At 40.8% G+C, this 13,002-nt stretch overlaps 1 protein-coding gene across 2 annotated transcripts; it reads right to left on the bottom strand.

The window, feature by feature from the left end:
* Positions 1-174: 174 nt before the first annotated feature.
* On the bottom strand, positions 175-7,270 carry TH1 (negative elongation factor complex member TH1). 2 transcript variants are annotated; one of them, XM_089254582.1, is made up of 2 exons: positions 7,082-7,270; positions 175-2,590 (listed from the first exon to the last, which is right to left on the bottom strand). In XM_089254582.1, the coding sequence occupies exon 2, from the start codon at positions 2,554-2,556 to the stop codon at positions 793-795; it is 1,764 nt and encodes a 587-aa protein (XP_089110708.1). In that variant the 5' UTR covers positions 2,557-2,590; positions 7,082-7,270; the 3' UTR covers positions 175-792. The 2 variants fall into 2 exon arrangements, with proteins under 2 accessions (XP_089110708.1, XP_089110707.1); XM_089254581.1 differs by lacking the exon at positions 7,082-7,270 and adding an exon at positions 4,781-4,902 and having other exon boundaries at positions 673-2,590.
* Between the last annotated feature and the right edge of the window lie 5,732 nt (positions 7,271-13,002).

Genomic DNA, 13,002 nt, shown 5'->3' with positions numbered 1-13,002 from the left:
AACCATTGTCAGGGGATGTTAAAGACTAAGGTGAATTATTAATATGTGCCTATTCAAATACCATGAAGCAATTTTTTTGTTATACTCTGGGATACATACATCGCAGATATATCATCTACCTCACGCCGGAAGCACGAATATGCAATATCCTTGGGAAAAAAATAACATGGAAAATGAACGTTCAAATGTTTATTCTACCTATGGATTTCCCAATTATGGAAGTTATTTTTCTAAAATGTTTAGTGACATGCTTCAATAGGGACACACATAAGGGTTTCAGGCAAAACTTGAGCCGGGTTTTCCTAGGAACAGGTTACCTGCAGCGTGAAGAAGCTGATTGGTTAAAAAATGTGAATTTCAGGTTTTTAACCAATCAGCGATTTCACGCTGAGTGCACCGTAGAAAACCTTTTCCTAGGAAAATCCAGCTTTAGACATTAATACAAGATATCCAACCAGCCGATTTAAAAAAAGTGGAAAAATTACACATCCATGGTTATGGCATGTGGGGCTTGATATGTCTACTAAGACAAGGGAGCTGCAGAAGACAAAAGTTGACTCAATGTCCAATTCATCAATGCAAGAAACAGAAATTGCTGAACTTATCTAACTAGTACAGAAAATAATTAATGGAAAAAAAAAAGAATATTAGGCGTAAATAAATTGTAATGAATTCCACATGGAAACAAGGTCATGTTTCTCTAAAAAAATAGTTTTCAAAACACAAAGAAGACACTTTAATGATTACATGGTTCCATATTCATTTATGACAGAGCCATTCCCTCTCACACTGTCAATTATTCATCATGTAACTTGATTTACAGTGGATTATGAACTCTGACACTGGATCACTATCTCCCTCCACCCTCATGTTACCAGTTATTTCATCATTTTCAACAAGCGGTAAAAAAAGATTAACAAATTCAGAAGCATATGGAGCAGCGATAACATCCAAAACTTCAGTAACAAAGTAACGAATCAATGAGATGTCCGTATCCTGACGCTGCCAACACAGTTTGATGTAGTTTACTACAGGAACAGCACAGCCTCTACTTAGCAGGTGCACCATGCGGTCAAGAAGCATTTTCTTCATTTCCAATTGAACAAGAACGTCGAGCTCTTCTTGCGGAGATTCAAAAAGTCGAATCAACAGATCCAAAACTGTCTGGTGCAATGTGTTGTGACATGTAGCGACTTCATCCAAGAGGGCTAAATGCAGAGGTGTGTGCTCCGTTGACAATTTGAAATAGCTTTTTTCTGATACAGTGAAATCAACCCAGCGTACAACACCCAGAGCAACTACTGGAAATCGAATACACTGGTAGAGTGTATTCAGTTCAGGTATGAGTTCAGACGAACCCTTTTTCTCATTACATATAACATGCACTTTTTCTATGGCTTGTGAAGTTGGCTTCAGCTCTTCTTTGTTTATACTTTTTCGAATTCCTTTCTTGTACATTTCGTAAACGCTGACGACATATGCCAGGAGAAATATGTATTTAGGTTTATGTTCCGGGTTCAACTTGGTACCTGGTTTGAAGAGAGAGTCCATCAACAGATCTATGAACTGAGGAAGTCTGAGAAGTTCTACTGGGGGTGGTTCCGGAGCTTGATACAGTTTGAAGAGAGCTGTTATATCAGCGGGATTCAAAGCATTTTTGCACAGCATGGCTGAAAGTGCTTGGCAAACTCTTGGGTATGCAGCAGCTCCATTCAAAGCCATAGTGATTGGTGTTGCATTGTGATCTGTTTGCTGAATGTACTTGCTTGTCTCTTGCGATAACCGTTTGATATTAGACCCTCCTTTCGGTTCTTGAGCAAGCATATGCAACAAAGTCTGGCTATACAGGTAAGTGTGTTCACCGTGGCATACCATTCTTGTGAACTCATGTAAGTTCTTCTGCATATCTTCCTCACCACCTTCCAGAAAATTTGTGATAGATGTCTTCAATATCCTTGAAAATACTTCGATCTGTTGTGAAGCTGTCGAGATGCTAGTGATTTCTCCCTGAAACCCGGCATCTGATATAAGCTTTATGGTGAAATTTAACATAAGACAATCAGGATAATCTTCAGCTAGCTTATAAATCAGTGATCGCCAAGTGTGATGCTCAATCATTTCTGTTAACCAACTTGGCGTTTCACCTTCTTCTGTGAATATTGAATCAGCCTTTTTCGGATCAAAATGTTTAATTATGACTTCCCTCAGGTGGTCTTCAACAAGAGCTTGCACCTCGGCGATCTTCATTCCAGCCATAATCAGCCACTCAGCAAGCAGATTGGCAGTCTGTGCGACAGCATGATAGTTTTCTGATAAAAGGTCTACTACCTGATCAGGATTTCCCCCAGCTTGGAAATAGCGCTTTAACTGAGTGAAGATTTCTGGCTCCATTATGAAGTCTTGACTGCTGAATCTTTCCAGACATTCCTGTCGTACGACCTCTTTATGAGCTTCTATGTCTTCGTGAGAGGGCGAATCGCCTTCATGCTCCATTTCCACGTCATCATACCACCCTCGTTCATTATCGATTTCATCTTCATACTCATCGTCCATCATGATGCAGCTAATTTGGTCAAGAACAGGCCCCGACCTACAGGTGGACAACAGAAACAATTTTAATTATATGCTTCTAGAAATGTATTTGATTGTCCATAATTGGAATTACAATATTTGATAAATTTAAGATAATGGTACAGTAAAACCTTTCTTAACGGACACTCCCCCCCCCCTTTTATGGTCAAATTATAATTTCCCCCAGTATAATAAAATTATATTTTTCAAACCGCTAATTAAAAATTTTTTACTTTTTTACTGACAATTTTTTTGTCCCACCAGCATCTGCAAAAGAGGGAGTTTTTGGAGAAAAAAATGAAGGAATTTGGGATATATTGAACCAATGATAAAATGGGTAAATACACTAGAACCTTGATTATCCAGGTGGGGAAGGTGAACACAGATAATCGAAAACCCAAGGTTAAACTGCCAGGAGTAAAAATAAATAAATTTAATAAAATTTGAAAAAGTATTTAACCTGTTTAAAATGGCTATCCACTGTATATATTCATAAAGTTGAATCCTGTTTTAATGAATACTGTTATAGCAAAAATCTGGCTTTTCAATGAACACCTGTTAATCCCCCAGATAAGTTTACATAGGAACATTGCAAAAAACCTGGAATTCCTTTATAACGAAGTGATTTCTCCGATCTCTTGGACTTCGTTATAACAGGATTTGACTATATATTACCCATGCTAAAAAATTATACTTATTGAGGAATGGCGACACTTCTAATATACTGGCAGAAATACAGAAGAACCTCAGAAAAACATGGTTACCCTTTTCCTGTCAGCCATTCTGCACAGTTATAAAATGTACTACGAGAATGACACAAACGAGGAATAACACTGGTCCAGTAGATGAGCCATGCGGTCACATGGCTGTGCATTCAAAGTATACTATCCTTATACCTTATCTTTTAGTTGTAAAAAAAATCACATTACTGCCCGTTCTGTGGCAGTAATGTGATCGGCATTGGTTGTTTTCATATGTCTCATTGTCTGCATCTAGTGTTCATCATGCTACAGGTACCGTTCCTATACCATTCATGGTTTTTTACTGAGCAGATCACATTACAATTCATTATATCGAGTGTTACCATTTGAATTGTTTAAAATTTCGTTACCATAACCGCGAGAGCTAGGTTTCTTCTTATTCTCGAGCACATACTCTGAAACACCTATATCTCAAATTTCATTTGCATTCATTGATTTTTATGGCAGCCGTATATCAGCAAAGTTATTTAATGACCAGCCTGTATAACAATGTTTCCCAATCTTTTTTGAATGACATGCCACCCCCCCCCCTTCAGCAATCAATTTGGAGCACTTCCTGGTAAATTTTCAAACGCCAATGTAGTAACTTTTTTTCATGGCAGCAATTCAAGATGGCTGACGAAGAACACATACAATTTAATTTATTACAGGAAATCAATCTAATATGTGGTTTTATGAGCATAAAAATATGGCAGGAAATATAAAGAATTATAAAAAATCAACAAACAATTGAATGAATGAAATACAAAGTTAGTTAATGAGGCTGCAGAACCTAATTTTGAATCCTGTGAACTACACAGCCACAAATGATGCCAACTGAAAGGGGTTTTTTTTCAGTGACAAATGGAGCAGAACAACAATTTTTTTGAAAAATATCCAGAACAGGCCCTGTATTTGTGTCGGGGGGGGGGGGGGTTGTGCTAATTTTGACTGACACAAAAAAGTCACTACTATTAAACCACACATGCGCCTCGTCCATATTCCTCTGCAGAACCTACAAAAAAGTCACTGTCTTGGCACTGATTACGCTTATGGAAATTAACCTTCCAAAATGCATTATTTTGTTTAATTTGCATATTATAAAAAAATGTCACGGCACAAAATGCGTTCAACTACCAAGGAGCTGGGCTGGAAGAGATCTATGCAACAGGATGTCTGGTGGTAAAGTTCTGGCATCCATGCAGCAATAAATGTCATTTCATGCAATGGTAGTGAATGAAAAAATGGTACCACAGGTGGGAAACATCGCAGTACATCATAACTGGAAATAGTTGCTAAATGTCCTTATCCTGCCTTCTCCATGTAACTGATTCTTGCCACCAAATTTAAGTTTAGTATGAAACTGACTTACACGAATTATCAGAAAATACAAAATGATTGGGAAAAAATTACATTTTTAAATGCATATATGTAATTTATCTTTTTAAAAATTATTAGAAAAATATTACCTTGATTTAAATCTTTTTTCTCAAGTATTCTGATAAAATTGTTTCAAAATAATATTTTTTCCAAGATAAAACAATATGAAAAAAGAAAGTTATAAAGTTTTTTTCGAAGCAGTCTTAAATCATCATTTGTGGTGACGATTGATAGTCATCAGAGTCATTTATGATGACTGGTCTCTGCATCTGACCAAAGCGGTATGAACAGAGTTTAGGTCCTTGAAAGTTTCTTCATTATTTGCATGGAAAACAAGAAACTTCTGAAGGGTATCTATAGCAAGCTCTGCATCTTGGAAAGAAGGAGAGACTGCTGTTTCACCATCTTCATCTTCGCTACTTGAATTTTCATTTTGCAAACTTCGTTGTATTACTCCTTCCACTGAAAACAAATGTGATGTTATTAGATGTGCATCACAATTCAAATAATCCTCAAAAGTTGAGTTTGTACCCAACTGTTTCCATTCATTCATATCCAGATGAGTTTCTTCATCATTTTCACAATTTGCACTTTCATACGTGCTCGGAAACCCAGCTTTCACAAAACACGTTTTGATCGTTTTTGGCTTGACTTGAAACCATGCGAACGAAATGATATTCATTGCTTCAAGCACATTTATCTTTTTATTAACGTTTCCACTGGCAATGTTTTTAAGGAAAAGTTGAACCAACCGCTTTCGGTAATAAATCTTGAAGTTTTTAATCACACCTAAACCTAAAGGTTGTAGTTGATTCACAAAATCCCGTGGGAAGAAAACAACTCTGACATTTCTTAGAAAGTCTGTGTCATCAGGATGGGCTGTGCATTGATCCATGAACAGCAAAATTTTACGATTCCGTTTTATCATAATTTTATCTAGATTTTTCAACCATTCTGTGAAAATTGTTGCCGTCATCCATGCTTTTGAATTTGCTTGATATGGTAATGGGAAACTTTTAACATTTTTAAAACAAGAGGGTTTTGGAGACTTGCCAATAACTAGAGGAGTCAATTTTTCCGTTCCATCGGCATTAGCACATAGTAGAATGGTCAGCCGATCCCCAATTCTTTTTTCTCTGTTACACTGCTCCCCTTTCGATGCTTGGGTTTTCTGTGGTAGCATGTGGAAGAACAATCCTGTCTCATCAACATTAAAAATATCTTTCAGTTGATATCCAAAAAGTTTCTCCGATAACTTTTCGAACCATACATCTACAGACTTTATGGAAACATCTTTACATTCTCCACTCATGGATTTATGTGAAATTCCATGTCGCACCTTAAATCTGTGTAGCCATCCAGATGAAAAATTAGCATTTTTCAAATCCATTTCCTGCGCAATCTCCTTTGCCTTGTCTTGCAACATTGGTCCTGTTACAGGTATGTTTAATGCATTGCACTGGGCAAAAAACTGCAACAAAATCTCTTCAACTTGGCCGAATTTTCCATCTTGCATTCTCAACTTCTTGGCGGCAGATGATCCACAGGCAACGGCTCTGTCTTGGATTTTATCTCTCTGGTGTATAACCGTTTTCAAAGTTGACACCGGGATATTTAGTTTTTTTGCAAGTTTCACTTTCGTCATCGACCCGCAACAATTGTCAAATTCCTCCAGAATTTCCAGTTTATCCTTCAGCGAAAGCGCCTTCCGTTTCCTCGACATTGTGGACAGCGTATTTGACACAGCCCGCAGAACCGAAGTAAACTCAAATCGCAATGCAAGAGAGTTGATTAATCTCGTTAGTAGATCTATACCTGCATGGATAACACCGGCAACAAAGCACAAACTCGAAGACGTTTCATCACCCTCTCAAACTTCAGCTGTTTCTTATAGGAACCCGCTGCACCTCTAGATTTCTGAGGAGGAAATAAACAAGTCACTTCAATGTTCACACTTAATAAGACAATAAGTTGCTCTAATCAGTGAAATTTGAGCCTTTCTCAAGGAGATAACATGCAAAGGCGATTCTTAAAAAAAAACGCATTTATGCCACTTTTAATTTGAAATCATATGCTGTTGAAGTTGCACGTGGCTTGAATGATAATACATACTTCACCATTCAAATGTAGGACATGTACTTGAAACGAAAGCGAACCTCAACGGCGGCTCCACGGTATATTATCTCGCTCACAGATTACAAAAATTTCATTTCCAACAACAATATTAAACAATCTACCGCTAATACTGAATTTAAGTGATGTTACTGATTCATTCAGTTATATCTTGTATATATACACATATTTATACTTTGTCATCGAGATAGATCGTTACGAGTATGACATAGCTTTTCACATCCACAATATGAATAAAACTCAGGTTTTTTTTTTACCTATAAGTTCTAGAGTTAGGAAAAGCCAGCTGCCGCAGGAGAAAACGTTACATTTACCGGTAATAAACGCAAAAACACGTGCAAATTTGATAAAAAAACCACCGTATAACTACGATCTTCGAAATTTTCAACAAACAAGTAGAAAAAAAAACATTCACTTTTAAATTCGGGACTTTTTGCAGTTTTGCTCTTATCGCCTTTTTGTCGAGTAGGGTTGTCAGAACCGTAAAAAATTTCCAGCCAAAATCATCTGCAAAATATTAGAACTTGTGCTGCCATCTTTAGAACAACATACAAACTACAGTTTATCGATAGTTCGTTTCAGGTTAACTTTGCAGTGAAAGGGAAGCTACGAGGGAACCGCATCACACGTTGCTATGACAACGAAAGCCTTTCAACCAATGTATCGATGCGCAGTCGCGGTAAGGTATAGCTGATTCTCGCCAATCTCACTGAGAAATATCTTTTTTTTACGCATAATGGTGATCATTTTTTTTTTCTATTTTAAAATTCTTAAACGAATAAAGATCGATTCAGAACACTATTTTTTCAGTATTCATTTTCAATCATTCAAAAAATTGAAATATTCTGCATAAATGATCATCGTAAGCCTCCGATATATGGGAACTATATTTTGTGGCGAAGGAATACACTCTCTACCTTTCTCTGCACTGCAAAGTTAACCTGAAACGGACTATAGGCAGCATTGGATTATAAACTGAAGAGCCAAAAAAACTGGTGAAATCATGCGGATGCAAATAAAGAGATATGGTACCGATCAGAGTACGGCGCTGCTATCGGCAACGCCTATATAACACAACAAGTGTCTGGTATAGTTGTTAGATCGGTTACTGCTGCTACAATGGCAGGTTATCGAGATTTAAGTGAGTTTGAACGTGGTGTTATAGTCGGCGCACGAGAGATGGGACATACCATCTCCGAGGTAGCGATGAAATTTGGATTTTCACGTACGACCATTTCACGAGTGTATCGGGAATTCGGTAAAAAATTAAATCTACGACATCGCTGTGGCCGGAAAAAGATCATGCAAGAACGGGACCAACGACGACTGACGACAATCATTAAACGTGACAGACGTGCAACCCTTCCGCAAATTGCTGCAGATTTCAATGCTGGGCCATCAACAAGTGTCAGCGTGAACGTGTCAGCATTCAACGAAACATCATCGATATGGGCTTTCGGAGCCGAAGGCCCACTCGTGTACCCTTGATGATTGCACGACACAAAGCTTTACGCCTCGCCTGGGCCCGACAACACCGACATTGGACTGTTGAGGACTGGAAACACGTTGCCTGGTCTGACGAGTCTCGGTTCCAATTGCTTCGAGCTGATGGGCGTGTACGGGTATGGAGACAACCTCATGAATCAATGGACCCTACATGTCAACAGGGGACTGTTCAAGCTGGTGGAGGCTCTGTGATGGTATGGGGTGTGTGCAGTTGGCATGATATGGAACCCGTGATACGTCTAGATACGACTCTGACAGGTGACAGGTACGTAAGCATCCTGTCTGATCACCTGCACCCATTCATGTCCATTGTGCATTCCGACGGACTTGGACAATTTCAGCAGGACAATGCGACACCCCCCCACACGTCCAGAATTGCTACAAAGTGGCTCCAGGAACACTTTTCTGACTTTAGACACTTCCGCTGGCCACCTAAATCCCCAGACATGAACATTATTGAACATATCTGGGATGCCTTGCAACGTGCTGTTCAGAATAGATCTCCACCCCCTCTTACTCCTACGGATTTATGGACAGCCCTGCAGGATTCATGGTGTCAATTACCTCCAGCACTACTTCAGACATTAGTCGAGTCCATGCCATGTCGCGTTGCGGCACTTCTGCGTGCTCGCGGGAGCCCTACACGATATTAGACAGATGTAACAGTTTTTTTGGCTCTTCAACAGTTTAGTTTCTCTTATAGTCAGAAACCCGAAAAAATCAGTATTGCACGAAAAAAAAATAATTTTGAAGAGTATAATTTGCACTCCGCAGAATTTTAACGGGTAATTTTTTTTGTGAAGAACAGAGAAATAACTCTATTAAAAATAATTATCTAAAATTTGAAGTAGTATTTTCACTTCTCAATCAAATTTGGAGTGAAATTTATCATTTTGATGCTTGAATCACGCATCTGTTTTTTTTTTAGATGCGTATTGGTTTGCACTCAGAACCAGGGCCGTCTGAAAGGCATCATGGGCCCCCGGCCAAGCGATTTTTCTGAGGCCCAACCTGGCAAATTCTCGAAAAATGCAACTACACTGCTGGCCACCGTAAATGCAACACCCTGAAGGAAGCATGCAAATAATATGAAATTTACGACATGCATTAGCGGAGGTGAGATATGCAAATGATTAGAATTTCAGCGCAGACGCACATCACGCGCGCCTGTGGCGCCACTTCAAAGCGCTGTTTAAGGCTTGGAGATTTCGACGATTTGAAGTACGGCAATTGTGTTTTTCTTGTGGTTTTTTCAAAAAAACGATCAATTATGCCTCGTAGAAAACAGCGATCATCTTTTGATCAAGTATCCAAGTTCGACAGAGGAAGGATAGTGGCCTACCGAGATTGTGGATTATCTTTCAGGGAAATCGGTAGTCGTGTTGGACGAAACCAAACAACTGTAATGCGGATATGTGATCGTTGGATGCAGGAGGGTACGACGGACCGGCGTGTTCGATCGCATCCACCTCAGTGCACCACTTCACGTGATGACAGGCGTATTGTGCGTATGGCAGTGACGGATCGCTCAGCCACATCACGAACCATAGCACAGCACATTCAGTCTGTACCGCATCATCCAGTGTCTGCGCGTACCATTCGACGCCGTTTACAGCAGAGTGGTCTGTCCGCAAGACGTCCATTGCTTCGTCTACCCTTGACGCAGAACCACAGACGTCTCCGCCGCCAATGGTGCGATGAAAGAAGGATGTGGACGGAACAATGGAATGAAATTGTCTTTACTGACGAGTCACGCTTCTGTCTGCAACACCACGATGGTCGGATTCGAGTCTGGAGACACCGTGGAGAGAGGATGCTGAAATGCTGCGTTATGCACCGCCACACTGGTCCTGCGCCGGGTATTATGGTATGGGTACGCATTGCCGGTACTTTAAAAAGCCAGCGCTACATCTCCGAGGTGTTGGAGCCAGTTGTCCTTCCTTACCTTCAGGGCTTGCCCACAGCCATATTTCAACAGGATAATGCGCGACCACACGTGGCACGCATTGTCCAAAGGTTCTTCGTCAATCGCCAGATTGAATTGCTTCCCTGGCCAGCTCGCTCTCCGGATCTTTCGCCGATAGAAAACATGTGGTCCATGGTTGCTCAACGATTGACCCAGATTACATCCCCAGCTGCCACACCAGATCAACTTTGGCAACGCGTGGAAGCTGCTTGGTCTGCTGTACCCCAAGAACACATCCAAAGTCTCTTTGAATCAATGCCGAGGCGTGTGGCAGCGGTGATCTCCAACAATGGCGGCTACTCTGGCTACTGATTTTGGCAGGAACCACACTTCACAGAAGTCTATAAATTTAATCATTTGATGCTTGGTCAACATGTTATCTACAAAATAAATATTGTTGCGATATCTCTTGTCTTTCTTGGTGTTGCAATTTGGGTGGCCAGCAGTGTACTTTTCATTTTTCTGAGGCCCCTCATCTCTTGAGGCCCCCGTGCCGTGCCAATACCTTCTAAAGCAGAAGGTGTTGCTCTAGAACAGTGATTCCCAACGTGGGCGTTAACGCCCACTGGGGGGGGGCGATGTAAGCTACAGGTTTAACATAGAATCCTATGGGTTAGATTGCGTTGGGGGGCGATGGGAGAAAATAATTTCTGAAGGGGGGGGGGGGCGATGGGACAAAAAAGGTTGGGAAACTATGCTCTAGAAGGTGTTGGCCGTGCCCGGGTGGACCCATGAATTAAAACGGCACTGCTCAGAATCCGCCTCCTTTCCTTATTCAGGGGGGAAAACTTTTTATTAAAAATACATTTTTTTAAACTTTTTGGAATAAATTTAATCTGGGGATGGGCTCTCTCAAAAGCGGAACCGGAACTAGACACTTTATCAGACGGGGCGAACGCACATATTGGTGCCCCCCCCCCCCATAATGTTGAAGAAGTTGTTTTTTTTTTCAAACCGAGCACAACTCAGGTCTATTGCCATAGGCAATGTTGGAGAAGGTAAAGGATAAAATTTGAGCCCCCATCCCTTTGGTACGGGCACGACACCCGCTTGCTCCCCTTAGTTGCGGCTCTACCCACATTTTTTTTTGTTTTTTTTTCACTCTATAACTTTTCAGTGGGGTCCCGTAACCCAGCCTATGCAGGACCTCTTGAGAGCATCATGGGCACCGGGCCGAGTGATGTTTCTGAAGCTCGATCTGGCTAAAAATTATCGCTTATAAATTTTTTATACGAACTTGAAAATTTCAACTAGATTTATTTTTTGTGCATCCCGCCCCCGTCCTTTTCCCTCTTGAAGCACAAGGTGGGCTAATGCATTAACTTATTCAGATGGGATGTCTGTTCCCCCATCTTTCCCGAAACGTGAGAAAATGACTGAAAAAGGGGACGAAATGATGGCCAAATCTATTGTTATATCACTTATTATTTGTTTCCCCCCGAAATACAAGTGTCCTCCGGGGACGGGTTTAAGTATTTTTCGGCTCTCTAGAACGTGGGGTCTCCCCTTTTCAGGTGTCCATGAATACCCTGATGCACGCCAATTAATTTAAATGACAGTACTACATTTCATGATAATGAAAAATCATTCGATAATAAATCTGGACGATAGTGCCCGCAGCTCAGCTAAAAAATTTCAAGTGTGCCCCCCCCCCCAGTCACATAAAGGAGGGAGCTTTCGGGGCTAAAGAACCGGTTATTTGCCCTCTGTCAGACCAGACACGACCCAGGTACTCATCCAGCCGGTCAAGCATTCACTATGCCTCCTTTGTCGTGTAATTTGGAATAACTTTAAAAGGGTAATTTAGCGCCCCATCTGGTCCAGCTCCCGTGGCACTATTCCACCAGCATTTTTTTTCTCTGTGATGTGGGGGAGGGAGAGTTCTGTGAAAAGCCTTAACCAGCGGTTCTCAACCTTTTTTGACTCGCGGATCCCTTTTAAGTAAAAACATTCTATGGCGGAGCCCCGTAGGCCAATTTTTTAATTATTCATCAGAGTTACTAATTTATTTTAACTATTTGAAAATATTTATAATTATTATATTTTTTAATTTTACCATTTTTTTTTATTTTCCTCGAGCGGCCGAGGAGCCCCTGGAGAGTATACAAAGAGCACCGGTTGAGAACCGCTGGTTTAGACCAAAGGGTAAACGTGCCTGAATTTTAGAGGTCTTTGGCAGAGCCCCTGGCTAGGATCTCTAGCGAGCCCTCGTAGTGAATTTATAGTATGAAAAAACAAAAAAGTGATAAAAGAATCGTCCTGGCTGAAGCTCTGTCAGCCTCATCCTTGTGCGGGACATGGATGTTCAATAGAATTTTAAGCTATACATACATAGGCTATTTAAGGTCTGGGGGATGATGATGATGATGAGTCAATTCATATATGTATACACACATACATTCGATCAGTCGACTCCACCTATGACCCAAACACGGGGCATTGCCCCCCCCCCCCTTACTTACCTTCGCCCGTGAAGCTATATTTGCTTTGTAAGGCAAACGTCAAGAATGTTAACGTGAAATCAAATTTTTATCCCGGTTTGTGGCTCCTAAAATTGAGTGGCCCGGTGCGGCCGCAACTGGGAGGGGCTTCCCGGACTAGAGAGAGGGCACGAATTTCACTCTTTAACCTCGATTTTTCAATGAGGGCGCCAAAATGCGTGCTTGTCCCAGCTGACCAAACATCTGGTTGTGACCCTGGCAGCAC

This window comes from Pholcus phalangioides, unplaced genomic scaffold, assembly GCF_987345545.1.
Source record: "Pholcus phalangioides strain wild (caught in Gottingen) unplaced genomic scaffold, Ppha-v1.0 ptg000042l_1, whole genome shotgun sequence".
In the NCBI taxonomy this organism is placed as follows: Eukaryota; Metazoa; Arthropoda; class Arachnida; order Araneae; family Pholcidae; genus Pholcus; species Pholcus phalangioides.
This window is presented reverse-complemented; position numbering and strand designations above follow the sequence as displayed.